Consider the following 14,594-nt stretch of genomic DNA (forward strand, 5'->3'; position numbering starts at 1 on the left):
GGGAAGGTTCTGGGCAGCATGAGTGACATTACTGGCCCACTGGGAGGATTAAAGGACTGGCACTGGCCCTAAGGTGAACCGGGTTTGAGACCCCTGTCCTAGATGTCTTTAATGGAAACTGGTTTTAGCTAATAGCTGCATAATTCTTCCCAAACCCTGCATTATTTAATCAAGTAACAATGATCTAAGACACCTATACTGTGATTTTTGAAAAACAAAAATTTAAGAAGAAATCAGATTTAATGACAAGGAAATAAGCATGGTAAATCTTTAGTAATCTGATCAGCTTCATTCCAATTGCTATGGAAAGCCTTCTAAATACAAGGGTGAAACTCACCAGTTACTGTCAGTTTCAAAGGGAAAGAGACAGGGCAGCAATTCAACCCTAACCCTCCATTCATAAGGAAGGAATAAAGGTGAGCAAGTGAAATTTTTCTAGTCTCCTCCTTTTTCTTCCTCCTCCTCAGCAGTAGTATTTCATGCCTCAGATTCACAGCTTTCTGGAACTGCACAGTGACTTTTACAATAATTTAGATCATTTAATTCCAAGTGGTCAGACAGCAACAAGTAAATCAAATGAGATTCTTTTGTTTCCCCATGTTATAAGAGAACAGCATAGACAGAGGAAAGAACTGAAAGAAGGAATTTTGTCTGCACAGAATTCTCCCCTCTATCAACAGTTAGGAAGGGAGTTGAGCTCCCCCCATCCTTAATTCTATTTACCCAGTTCGTACCATTTTAACACCACTTCTCTTATAAATGTTTCCAGGGCTTGCAAAGACAAAAACTGCAAATGGGGGGGAAAAAGGACACCAAAAACCCAAATGCAGATATTAATATACGATGGCCTTACAGCTCTGCTGCTAAGTTAGACGTGAGCCTTAAAATAATTCCCATCTCCTCCTGCTATGATCCACTCTAACATAATTCAAATGTTTGGCTAACATGGAGTAAGATATGATCTATTTTATACATATACTCAGGTATTTGTAGATGAATCTATTTCTACTTCTAGCTAATTCACGGTCTTAAGCTTCATTCTTAAATATTTTTTATCTGTATTGTGCCCATCTTGTTTTAAGTCTGCTGCCAGGGAATACATGTTTCCACAGTAATTTTGTAGCAAGTGACCATTCATTTGCCTGGAACATAAGGTATCAGGGCTCATTGGAGGCCCACCTTTCATGGACAAGTCAGGTACATTGCTAAGTAAACTTCAGTGTCAATATGAAATTGGCACACAATGGCAAATTCATGGTGCTTGAAGACTATGGCTGGGACAAAAGTAGACATGTTTCAGAGTAACAGCCGCGTTAGTCTGTATTCGCAAAAAGAAAAGGAGTACTTGTGGCACCTTAGAGACTAACCAATTTATTTGAGCATGAGCTTTCGTGAGCTACAGCTCACTTCATCGGATGCATACCGTGGAAACTGCAGCAGATATTATATACACACAGAGATCATGAAACAATACCTCCTCCCACCCCACTGTCCTGCTGGTAATAGCTTATCTAAAGTGATCATCAAGTTGGGCCATTTCCAGCACAAATCCAGGTTTTCTCACCCTCCACCCCCCTACACACAAACTCACTCTCCTGCTGGTAATAGCCCATCCAAAGTGACAACTCTCTTCACAATGTGCATGATAATCAAGGTGGGCCATTTCCTTGATTATCATGCACATCGTAGGGAGAGTGGTCACTTTGGACGAGCTTTTACCAGCAGGAGAGTGAGTTTGTGTGTAGGGGGGTGGAGGGTGAGAAAACCTGGATTTGTGCTGGAAATGGCCCAACTTGATGATCACTTTAGATAAGCTATTACCAGCAGGACAGTGGGGTGGGAGGAGGTATTGTTTCATGATCTCTGTGTGTATATAATATCTGCTGCAGTTTCCACGGTATGCATCCGATGAAGTGAGCTGTAGCTCACGAAAGCTCATGCTCAAATAAATTGGTTAGTCTCTAAGGTGCCACAAGTACTCCTTTTCTTTTTGAAAAGTAGACATGTTATTCCCTACAGTATAGACACAAACAGTAAATGCAGTCAGATTTCTAGCACTGTTAATGATAAAGAATCACACCTGCCAGTCAGTGCCTTCTAAATAGCATTGCCACTGCACCCTCTATTCTAGGGATTAGAAATTTTACCTCATGGCATGCACAGTACATACTTTCCTAAAACTAACTTGTGGTTTTTAAGCTCAAGACTGGCTTAAAAGACTGTTTTCCTTGTGTGATGTGTATTCTTTAACTCACTAACAAGATCTCAAGGCAAGAACAGTTAAACCAACCACGATAACATCCTGAACTCTGCTGACTTACACAGGAGGTGGACTGATGAACAGTCTGAGTGATGCAATTTGCGTATTTTGCCGGGTGTAGGTGCACACATTGCCACAAACTGCTGCAAGCCCCAGTACAGCCATTCAAGGTCGCACAGTAAATAACCCTTTCATTCAATTAGACACACGGATTAAACCAGAGACAGGCAGGCAAATATGCAACTCACTGACATAGCACAAGGACTGTGTCACAACGAGGGGTGGGGCCAGAGAATGATTTAGCAGTTCCAATGTATTGAAATGCGAGTCAACTTTAAAGGCGGTTATAGGAGAGGACCGGAAACGCCCTCCCCCTCACTCGCTGCAGTGAATGACACTTAAAAGGCACGTCTGAGAGCAGTACTGAAAATGCCTGCAGCAGCCCACAGCGGCTTGTGTTCGCGCCTCTCATCGGGCGATATAAAAAAGTTTCTTTACTGAGGTCGCCGACCAACAACATGGTAGATTATGAAAAGGGAACGAAAGGTGGAAACGCAGGTTCCTTGTCACCACCAAGATTCACCTGCTCTCTGGCGTTTCCCAAATTCCCACTGGGAAGAGAAAAACTGCAACCAAGTCAGTTTCACTTTCCTACGAGGGCTGCCGGGCTTGGGGGCCCGGGCGTGCGGGGGCAGCGCGGGCTCATGAACAGCTGTTCTCAGGGCTACGTTTTTAATGGTGATGTCTGGAAACACGTATTGAGACCAGCCCCACCCCGGCCCCTCACTCCCCAGTGCCCACGCAAGGCCAAATTGCGCATTACCCCTGCCCCCGGAGCAGAGGAGCCCCCCCCACCCCACACACCCTGTGCCCGGGGACCCCACGCCCGAGCACCGAGCCCCAGGGAAGATGAGACTCCGCCGGCCCCAGGCTGGCCAGGCGGAGGCGGCTCGGGGGCGGTCACCGGCCCCCACGGAAGCACCGCCCCGGGGCCGGCCTGCCTCCCGCTCGCGGGGCTGCGGGCCGGCGCGACCCCTGGGCGCGGGGCTGCGGTACCTGCGCTGGAAGTCGGGCGCGAAGGGGGCCAGGTAGGGGTCCCGCGCCAGCAGCCGCGGCAGCTCCGGCACCGACACGCCCCGCGCGACAGCGGCGGCCATTTTACCCACGGCAGCGGTCGCCGGCTGCCTTGGCCCGGCCTATATACACCGGTGGGTGGGGGGGGGGGCACGGACACCCCGGCCCCGCCCCCAGCTGGGGGGCAAGGCCCGGACACCGGCTCCCTGCAGCGCCCCCCCGCGGGTCCGCCCCCGCCTCGGGGAGCCGCAAAGCCCCGGCCGGCAGCCGCGTGCGGAGCCCGGGCTCTGCGGGGAGTAACGGACGCTTCAGGACCCCTGGGAGCTGCCGGCGCCCGGCCCCCAGCGCTGGGGAGGGAGCCCTGCCGCGAGCCAGCCACGCCCTGGCCGGGGCCCGGGGAGTTTCCTTCTGAGCCCCAATCGCCAAAAGGCGGCGGGTGGCCGCGCGGGGCGGGGGGGTCAGACAGGAAGGGTCACAAGCCCCCCCGCCCCGCGCGTCCGTGATAGGGACCGAGCTAAATTTCTAACCGCCCCGTTGTGTGGACGGGCTGAATTTGGCTGGTAGCTACGGACCCCGCCCCCCGGTCTGAGAAGCCGAAGCTCATCACACAGTGCAACGAGGGCTGCCATTCTAATAGCCCAAACCCAACCCGCTAGCCCCGCCCCCTGCGGCCCCGCCCCCCGCTCCCTGCAGTCCCCCTCCCTCCCCGGCTCGCTCTCCCCCACCCTCCCTCCCTCCCTCCCTTTCCCGGGGGCTGGGGCGGGACTGCAGGAGGCTTGAGGACTCTAACTGCGGGTGCGGGCTGTAGGGTGGGGCCAGAAATGAGGGGGCCAGGGGTGGGGGGCTTTGGGGTGCAGGGGGGGTGTAGGCACTAGGGTGGGGCAGGGGGCTTCGGGTTGAGGCAGGGAATTGGGGTGCAGGAGGGGGTATGGGCTCTGGGATGGGGTCAAGGATGAGGGGTTTTGGGTACAGGAGGGGACTCTGGGTTGAGGCTCCCCACCTGTCCTGGCACCGTGATGTGCCCTGGAAGCGGCAAGCAGGTCTGGCTCCTAGGCCGGTGGGGAGGGGGGCTCTGTGTGCTGCTCTTGCCTGCAGGCACTGCCCCCCCCCCCCCCCCCTCAGCTCCTATTGGCCACGGTTCCCGGCCACTTGGAGTACTCAGAGCAGGGGCAGCTCACTGAGCCCTGTGCATGCTCCAACCCAGGAGCCAGACCTGCTGGCCGCTTCTGGGGCACACGGCGGTGCCAGGACAGGTAGGCACTAGCTTTCATTAGAGCCGCAGCACCGCTGACCGGACTTTTAACAGGCCAGTCAGCAGTGTTCACCGGAGCCATCAGGGTCCCTTTTCGACCGGGCAGTATGGTCGAAAACTGAACACCTGGTCACCCTAATTAAAATATATATTGGCCTTTAGTCCCCTAAGATCAGTGGAGTGGAGTCCCCTTTTCCCTTCCCATACACACGCGGAAGACACACTCCTGCCCCCGTAGCTGTACTTTCTGGATCATGCAAACATTTTTGCATAGCAGTAAAATTACACAAGCATGTGTTTGCAGGACTGGGGCCTTCCTTAGTACTAGTATAGTTACATCTTGCTGTGACTGCCTTCATCGCACAACAATAAATGTAACCTCCAATACTGTGAACAACAAAGAGCATCCAAGCAGGAAACTGCAAAGGAGGACATACAATGTATCTGTTGTTTGTGGAGTGAGAGGCAAACAAGTCATGGCTGGCAAGCTGCATTTAGGTCAGTGAAGGACATGTATAACAGAAGACATATAACAGTGCAGTTCCTCGGCAGGACATAGCCCAAGTTATATGGAATATATGCATATAAAACAGTTTGCTCTTCTCCATGTGGTTCCATTTCTGAGTTTTCACCAATATTCTTTAAACTGCTCATGTGCAAACAATACAAGAAAATCTTATTTTTTTTTTTAACTGTAAATGACTCCACCTCAAGGCCTCACTGTAAGTTCTGTGGTACTTAAATGTTTGGTACTGTGCTGAGCATACCAAATGCTCAGAGGCAAGCACAGTAGGTACCTGGAGAAGGAGACCTCACTCTCTAGCCCCTTCATTGGGTTACTCTAAAAACTTACAGTATCTGATGAATAAGAAAAGGTTGCTTTACTAGGACTGCCAGAAATAAACACTGCAGTTAGTTATACTAGGCACACAAACAAAAGATGATAAACAGAACCTGTACCAACGCAGACTCCAAGGGCAATGTAGTATGGGTGCATGGAGTTAGAGTTTCACAGACCTAGGCTAATGCTAAAGGTGTTAACTCCAGGCCATCCCTATCTGTAGAGTCAGTCATGTGCTAGCCGGCAGATCACTTTGGCCAGAGTAACTGTAGTCTTGTTCAGGCCCATATACACACAGCACCCTTGTTTGCTGGCCATTTCTGGATACCTACCTACCTACCTACCCCCCCCTCCCCCCCCCCCCACACTCTCTCTCTCTCTCTCTCTCTCTCTCTCTCTCTCCAGCCCTTCATACCAGTTCTTAGCTGCCTGGACCCTCCACAGCCTGCTGTCCAGCAGCTGCTTCCAGCTTACTGCCACAGTTGCCAGGAAAAACAAGCCTGATTGGTCCAAAAACACATGAAAACTGCAAAACAATGGTGGCTAGTGGGAGGTGCAGCAGCCCAGCCTCAGCCTTCCTCCAGAGCCCAAGTCCCTTGGCAGTACTTCCCTTTTGTGCATTGAAGGGGTTACGGAGCTCTCTGCCGAATGTTTGTGCACTGGGGGGTTAACAGTACTTTATCCAAGCTGGGCCAGAAACAGGATTGATGTAGCCTCCTCTTCATCAATAACGTGTCTGTTTAGCTGCGCTGACTGTTTTCCATGACTCATCAGACGAAAAAATATACTTGTTTTTTTTATGAGACATACTCTCAATGTCTCAAGAATCAGGAGGTTGAACAAATACAGTACCTCCAGCAGCAGATACATCTGCTTTAATTTTTGGAGGAATGGAATAGAATCTATGATATACACAGAAATAACTATAATATCCAGACCTAGCAGAGCAGAGATTTTATTTTCTACATGATTCACTATTTATGCAGGCTCTTCTCCATTTAGGATTATGAGGAGTCTTTGATTTTTAGATTTTATATGATTCTCAAGTCAGCCTACATATCAATGGGCCCAGTGTCTTCATTAGACCAGAGATTTTATTAATGTAATATATCTATATCTTGTCTTCCTACTTCAGGATAATACTGTAACACTCTGTGCAGCATGTGTTCCACTGTAAATGAGTCTCCACCATTCTCAGTGTACTGTCCACAATGGAGACCTTAAAGGACAGAGATTCCACTATATTACCAAGGGACAGGAACTTGCTTTCCCCAGGGGCTTCCACTTCATCTGTGTTCTGGTTTAAAGCTTCCAGCAATTCTTATTGGAGAGGTCACCGGCTGCTGAAGCATGGGGAGGAAAGCAGTTCCTGCAGTCCTTGCATGCAATAGAGTGGGAAACAGAAGCTACTATTTTTTAGGACTTTTCCCTTTGTTTTTCCCCATTCTCAGACAGCTCAAGCAGTTCACATAATCATTATCAGCTGTCTGTAAAAAAAATGAGAGAGATTCAAAAATCAGCAATTTGTAAGTGAATACTGGAGATCTAGCTGTGAGTCTTCGCTCCCTGAACATCAGGAACCAGCTCCAAGTTCCAGACTTTTAACATTGAAGACTTTAAATAGAGAAGACATGGAGTCCAAACGTCAGAAGACACTGACCAAACCTTGAACTTTGGGGAAGTTTGAATTCAGATCCAAATTTTGCAACGAGCCTGCCTGTACAATGGATCAAATCAAAATCCTGTGATAAATATGCTGAAAATTAGGAAAATCTAGAACACAATTCTTGACTTAGGCCCATGTTGATAAATGCAAATTAATGCACATTGGAAAACTGACTAGATAATTAACAGAGTTGGATTTTTCTTGGTGCTCTAACAGAGTTGTTTTTGCTGTCCCTATGAAAATGAAAAATTATCCTCACTTCAAAATTGACTACCATTCTAAAAAAAGGCCCGTTCCTAGGTTGAGTAACAGGCTGCCTTAAATTCCTTCTTAAGACAAGTGTAAGTATGAACATTTCATGCTTCAGTTCATCATGATCCCACAAAATTAACTCTGTAGGAACTGTTCATAGAAGATGTCATTGAGCCAAATCCTGCTAGTTTGCTGGGATTGTTTAATTGATTCTAGAACCCAGACCACTAAATGATATCTTTTACCACCTGACATTCCTATCCTCCCTCTTAGCTAATCCCTCTCTCTACAGATTTTTGTGTGTTCCGTTTTCTCTGCTCTCAACAGAACCAAGTGGTTCACTCTACTGAGGGTTAAGAGGCTTCTGGGTGGCTTCTCCCCCTATCTCGCAGCTTCAGTGAGATGGCCAGATAAAGTTCACAGCCCACCCACAAATTCATCTATGTTTTTAGAGGTTAGAAAATCATCTGCCTGATCCCTACAAAACAGTAGGCAAAGAGAAGCTCTCCTGATATTGTTGCAACTGGCACCTGTAAGCATTAGATTGCCAATCAACAGCACCCCATTATCTCCAACCAAATGTTCTCAGGTTTATAGCCAACATAGTAGTGTTTAGGAAAGGAGCCCGGTGGCTGCAGCAGTAGTTTGTGGGGACGGGATAGGGTGGTTCTCTTGTTTGCTCTGTTGTGAGAGAATTTGCGGTCACACTGAGCCAGAGTTTCAGTAATGGCATTGGATATGTTTTATTGACAGTATTTTCTCCATTGCTGGCCCACAGAGACCTGGAGCCCAATTCTCCACTGTTTTATTCCAATTTTATTCCAGCATAACTCCACTGAAATCAATGGCGCTATAGTAGCATAAAACTAGAATTGCACATTGGAGAATGAAGCCCCTGATGTTTATCATCAGGTTAAATATGGTAAGTAGTGGCTTAGTGATTTTTCAAATTTACTATAGTAGCTGAAATATATAGGCAGCAGAGTAGTTTAAACTGAAGGCAGTTGTACGGTAAGTTCCAAATGTTTCATTCAGCTGCTCAAGTAAAGCATCCATAAATGGGAGGAATTGTGAACATTTATAATGCTGTTGTCCCAAGTCTCATAATACACTCAGCCTGCCATTTAGTCATTTGACAATATAGCATACGGAAAACCTTACACCAACATCACTTCCCCTTTGTTTTGCTTTTGCAAAGTTTGTCGAATTTATGCTCACTTTGACACTGGCTTTGAAAAACTACATTTCATCATTTCAATTTGGCTGTTGGCCACAAGCAAATCAGTTGTGGTGTATTGTTGTACTGGACTGAAGTTATCTCACACAAATCTGCTTCAAGAATATTGTGTGAGATGCTGAACTCTGCATCCTGTGAAGAATGAGGGAACATAGCTCGGCTTTTCCCAAACTTTATGTTTCCAGAATATCCAAACAATATAAGTAATACTGGTAGGAAAAAATGAGCATCATATTGATTGTCATCCATTGAGCCTCAATAAATATACCTCGTGTTTCACAATACTTTCTTAGGAATACAAGCCTTGTTGACATAATGTTCTTAGCTGGATTATTTATGTTATTGTTTTTGCAACAATATCCTAACAATTATGAATTGAAGAGATCTTATTAAGTATACTGATCAGCATGTCTAGTCAGTGATGTGCACAATAGACAGGTACTATATCAGGGTGCTAATTAAGAATAAATGCCTAAGCTCCAGAAAAGCATCCACACTTTGTACTAGCGCCATCAAAACTCAAAACCACAAATTTTACTGAGATCCACCCCTATGATTCACATCTCAGTCAATATCCTCTCTCCTATGCCTTTTCCAGTCAATTCATTGATTTCTGTGAACTTGAAAAAATCCTCTCTTGCTGATATTATTGGGCAGGTACCTTAAGCAAAGGGTTATTTTGATGTTTTTTCACACTGTGCATTGTTTCACCTGCAGTTACACTCATAAAAACTTTGAATTGTTCTTACAAATCATAAATTAGCCTGTTATTTCTTGACCAATACACTAAGGCGCTTGTCTTATTATTCTCCAACTCCTTGTCACCAGTGTCAACACACGCATAACAAAAAAAAAAAAATCTCATGCAGGATTCCATCATTCTGAACTAGGTCATTTTTTAAGGCAGAACCATCATCCCTGACTACGAAATGATATTCTGAAGAACTCAAGCGCAAGTGTTACCCAACATGATTTTAAATGGGACCTTTCAGTTCCTCTCAGTCTCATTACAAATGGTTTGTCTAACTCACAGCTAACATCAGATCATTGATAAGTGCTCACTATGAAGTTCCTATTACTATTTATATTGTGGTAGTGCCTGAAAGCCCTAGTCTTCCTTCTCAGTTCTTTTTGCAATAATCTTTTTTGCTGCGATCTGAGTAATCTCAGACGCAGCACTTGCCTGAAAATCTTTAAGGACTTTTTCATGCACACCCCCCAACTTTTGTGAACCTTGACCCAAAAAGCACAAAGTCGTGGCAGTGAACACTCTTCTGCGCATTGGAATCAGCTGCGGAATCATACTTCTAAAGGTGCTCATGACAAAGATCCTGGCTTGGGTCTGCCACTGCACCTAGTTTCCACAAAAGAGCTGGCTGCTGAAAAAGCAAGGCCAATTGTTTAGTTCTAATACTGTCTTCAACTTTCTCCATAATGTTATAAAATGGCATATAAATTCTTCAGAATTAAAAGGAAGTTTCTTCACTTTACCAGTAATCTGATTTCTGAGGTTGCCATTCATATTTGCCTCAATAGATGGAAACAATCACAGAACTTTTTAAAGTTCTTAAACATCATTATTCTTTCCCTTGATTTCCAGTAATAGCTCATCATGTCCAGCATTCCATGTTAGTTTTATCCTTCTGGGTTACTTATGTTCTGGGTTAAATAGTGCATGTAACTGTTTGAAGAATATCCTAGTCAAGTTATATTGTATCGCTTGAAATACAACTTCCAGCAACACTGTAATCTCCTTTCCATTTGTTGGGAGATTTTTTTTAATCATGCATTTTTTAAAGGTTGAAGCTCTCTGTTTAAGTCCCCTGCCTTAGTCATTCCCACCTCTGGCTTTTTCATTTGTCCAGTTTTTCATACTGTAAACCATGCTGCACAGTTTTCCTTAAAGGAATTTGAGTTACCTGAAATTAATAAAGTTTCATTTGCAGATGAGTGAGCTCCATGCCGTTATATAGAGGCAGAGAGAAGCATTCTGGTTTCTCGGTGCTTTCCTTGTCTGTCATTTTCAGGTTTACTTTTGGAGATACTTTTTAGATCAGTGAAGGTACCTACTTTTTGCATGGCGGGTGGGACTTTTGCATATGAGGTCTGAATTTCATCAGGATATATTTCAGGATTTCTGCACAGAGTCACAAAGTTTGTCTGCATCATGCTCTCTTTCCATCGACCCAAGCATGGTATTTGCTCAATTTATCAGCTGCTGTTTACTAAGCAGCTGTCCTCATTGAGCTGTCTGCTGTTTTTCTTAACTGTTCAAATAGTTTGCAAATTGTACGTTATTGGTAGGTCACATTTCTTACCCTAATTTTGATTTGTGGAATACAACTATTCTGCTTTTAGCTTTTGCCCATTTTTATTAATGCCTTTGTATATTATTGGACAAATTCTCATTTACACTAGATTAATAGATTCCAAGACCAGAAGGGACTCTTGTGATTGTCTAGTCTGACCTCCTGTATAACACAGGCCATAGAATTCCCCCAAAATAACTCCTGGAGCTCATATTTTAGAAAAACATCCAATCTTGATTTAAAAATTGTCAGTGAAGGAGGGTCTACCATGAAACTTGGTGAATTGTTCCAATGGGTAATTAGTCTCACTGTTAAAAATGTATGCCTTTTTTCCAGTCTGAATTTGTCTAGCTTCAACTTCCAACCATTAGATCATATTATATCTTTCCCTGTGAGACCAAAGAGCCCATGAGTAAATATTTGTTCCAAGGTAGGTACTAATAGATTGTACGTAAGGGTATGTCTACACAGCCGACGTTAAAACGCTGCCCCGGCAGCGCTTTAACATGGCTGTGTAGTCGCGGCACCAGCACTGGGAGAGAGCTCTCCCACCACTGGAATAAAAGCACCTCCGCGAGAGGAATAGCTACCAGTGCTGGGAGCATGGCCCCCAGTGCTGTAGCACTATCTACGCTGCCACTTTACAGTGCTGAAACTTGCATCCCTCGGCGGTGCGGGGGGGGGAGGGAGTGTTTTTTCACACCCCTGAGCGAAAAAAGTTTCAGCTCTGTAAGTGGCAGTGTAGAAAAGGCCCAAATCATCCCTTCACCTTCTCCTTGTTAAGCTAAATAGAATGAGCTTCTTGAGTCTATCACTATAAGGCAGGCTTCCTAATGCATTAATCATTCTCATGGCTTTTCTCTGAACACGCTCCAGTTTTTCAACATCCTTCTTGAATTGTGGACACCAGAACTGGACACAGTATTCCAACAGCAGTCCTACCAATGCCAAATACAGAGGTAAAATAACCTCTCTACTCCTACTCAAGATTCCCATTTATGCATCCAGAGATTGCATTAGCCCTTTTGTTCACAGTGTCACACGGGGATCAATCAGCTGATTATCCATCATGACCCCAAATATTTTTCAAACTAAATGCCACCTAAAACACAGGTAGCATAACAGGGCCATCAAGTGGACCTTTGCTCAACTAGAACAGTGTGAAGGGGACTTACGGTAAATAGAAATCAGGAACTAATAAGCCCAGATCCTCAACTCCATACCTTTGAGGATCTGGGCCTATGTTGTAGATACTAATACACTTCTGTTTATTGCACTCTCCACCAAAGAGTTTTGCAAATCTCTTCTCATCTTAGTTAATATGCCTAGAGTTTTGCTCTCTCCTGTTCTTAGCCTTTTTTAAAATCTCTTCAAGTAAAGGTCTTTTGTATTGGCAGGGTGGTGTTCCTTTTAGCTGCATTTTTGAAAAATATAAAGCTTCTCAGATAGGCTTCAAAGGATTCCCGGTATGTTAGACGGGATTCAACAGTGCTTTTATTGTCTTTTGCCTCAGATTGTAAAGTCTGGATAGTTAAACAATAAAGTATCTCCTCCAAGGGATTAGTTATCTGTCTAGCTGTAAATCTAATAACACCATTGCATGGTTAGAGATATATACTGAGGTTATAGTTGTGTGAGGTTTTTAGAAATCAAAAGTAGCTCAGTCCTACAGGATACAGTCATGCATGGAGGAGCAATACATAAATTCTCTCTCTCTTTTGAGAACATATCCCTCTAAAGGGTAACCAAATATAATTCTTTCATGTGATGCTGTGTAATTAGGATGACTTGGAATTCCCCTTCTTGTAACACCTGTGATCTAGACATTAAGTTTGACAGGGTAAGGTTAAAATTTCCTCTTCCTACCATGGGTTAGGAAATTCTGTAAGTTCTAAGAATAGCTCACTAAAGGAAAATGGAGACTTTCCATTTGAGGTTTACACATTAATTAAAATAACAGCCTGTGAATTTATCTGTGCTGGCAGCGTGACATACCTTCCTACTTTATCAGGTTTTATTTCACATAAATTGTTGAAATTGTCACTCCCTTAGAGTAACTAGATCATGGTGAAAGCAAATGAAACCATAGTCACCACCTTTTTGTGTCCTTTTGCTGAAAGACTTTGTTGTTGTTTTTTTTCTTTGCAAAAGAATATCATCCTGGTCTCTGTTTTATCCGATGAAGTGAGCTGTAGCTCACGAAAGCTTATGCTCAAATAAATTGGTTAGTCTCTAAGGTGCCACAAGTACTCCTTTTCTTTTTGAGAATACAGACTAACATGGCTGTTACTCTGAAATCTGTTTTATTAGCTAATTAATTCCTCAGATTCCACATGGGTACTTTTAATCCCGTCATTAGTCATATATTATGTATTACAGATAGCTGATTTGTGATCAAATGTTTATCCTCTTATCCTCCTCCCAAGTTTCTTTTCTAGAAGTATTTTTATATTTTCTTTTCCATAAACAGCTCATTTTCATATTTGAATAAACCAGCATTCCAAAACTATAGGTCCCATTCCTGCAAAGTTTTACACGTTTACAGCTAAGGGCTACAAGATGCTGAGCATTGACTTTAATGAGAGTTGTAGGCACTTAGCACCTCATGTGAGTGCTCAGTATCTTGAAGGATTAAGCCGTTAGAGGACTAATGCTATTAGTCTCCTTGAAGTTAACAGACCTATTTGCATGAAGAAGGATTTGCAGTACTGGGTTCCTACTGTCCTATCATTAATTTTTCTTCATTATCATCATACCATAGTAAGGGTGGAGGACTAGATAATGAGTCTGCGAAGCTGGAGTGAGTGTCATTCAGATGCAGCTCACTACTAATTTAAAACAGTCCCTTTACAGACTCAGAATGTCCTTAGTTGTATTTTTCTCTATAAACAATTGACCTTTAAGACTTATGATTGACAGAGGCTTCTCATCCAAGTGAAACTCTCTGCAAAGTCCCACTCTGCTCAACAACAGTCAAGTATGCGAGACAAGCTTTATAAAACTTTATTAGTCTGGGTTGAAGCTTGTAAAATAGCACAAGATTCTCTCTTCTCCTCTTACCCCCCACCTTGAAAAGGAGGCTAAATTGAGTACTGGACTCAACTGAGTTTAACACAACAGAAGAGAATAGATTTAGAGAAGCCGGTTCACTGTTGCCCTGAAATGTGTATAGTCATTTACACTATTGCAAAAAAGTAAGTGCAAAGTGTGTATAAAATATTACCAATCTGATTTGGCAGCATTTTACGCCCACTTTGTAGTGGTGTCAATGACTGCACATGGTGCAGGCCAATGGGTACGGGGCCCCAATTCCAAATGTTAATGTACAGTCTGAGCAACTGTGCTGTGAGCTGGTGTTTCAGCAAGGAATGCATGATGGAATCACAGGAACTCCTGCAGCTCCACGATTTGGGGCAAAAATATTCTTTTTTTTTTACCATAACACCCATGTCCTGCAGCTAATTGCCCTCTGTATGAGGAATGGTTGGTAAATGTGTGTAGTGGCAGATCTACATCTTCATTCTTCTTCAAGGGCACCCCTACCTGATCCCCATATTCCTTCACACCTGGACAGAAGGAAGCCACTGCAGTACTGTGCTCTGTTACACAGATGGTGCAAGAACCTGTCCTGCTTGGTCTTCACAAATCCCCCTTTGTGTTCCTACTTTTCCCAGTGCAGAAGCATTACAACAATTGCAATGCA

The 14,594-nt window shown here is 44.3% G+C and overlaps 1 protein-coding gene across 3 annotated transcripts in view; it reads right to left on the reverse strand.

Annotated features, from left to right (window-relative positions):
* GBE1 (1,4-alpha-glucan branching enzyme 1) overlaps positions 1–3,686 on the reverse strand; it is a 281,100-nt gene extending 277,414 nt beyond the window's left edge. The window contains exon 1 of one of the 3 annotated variants that reach the window (XM_048868880.2): positions 3,317–3,686. In XM_048868880.2, the coding sequence (XP_048724837.2) occupies positions 3,317–3,417 (101 nt within the window). In that variant the 5' untranslated portion in view covers positions 3,418–3,686. The remainder of the gene's footprint in view (positions 1–3,316) is intronic. The other 2 variants (XM_048868889.2, XM_075117745.1) reach the window with 2 other exon arrangements.
* Positions 3,687–14,594: the final 10,908 nt, after the last annotated feature.

Source organism: Caretta caretta, chromosome 1 (assembly GCF_965140235.1).
Source record: "Caretta caretta isolate rCarCar2 chromosome 1, rCarCar1.hap1, whole genome shotgun sequence".
Taxonomy (NCBI): domain Eukaryota; kingdom Metazoa; phylum Chordata; order Testudines; family Cheloniidae; genus Caretta; species Caretta caretta.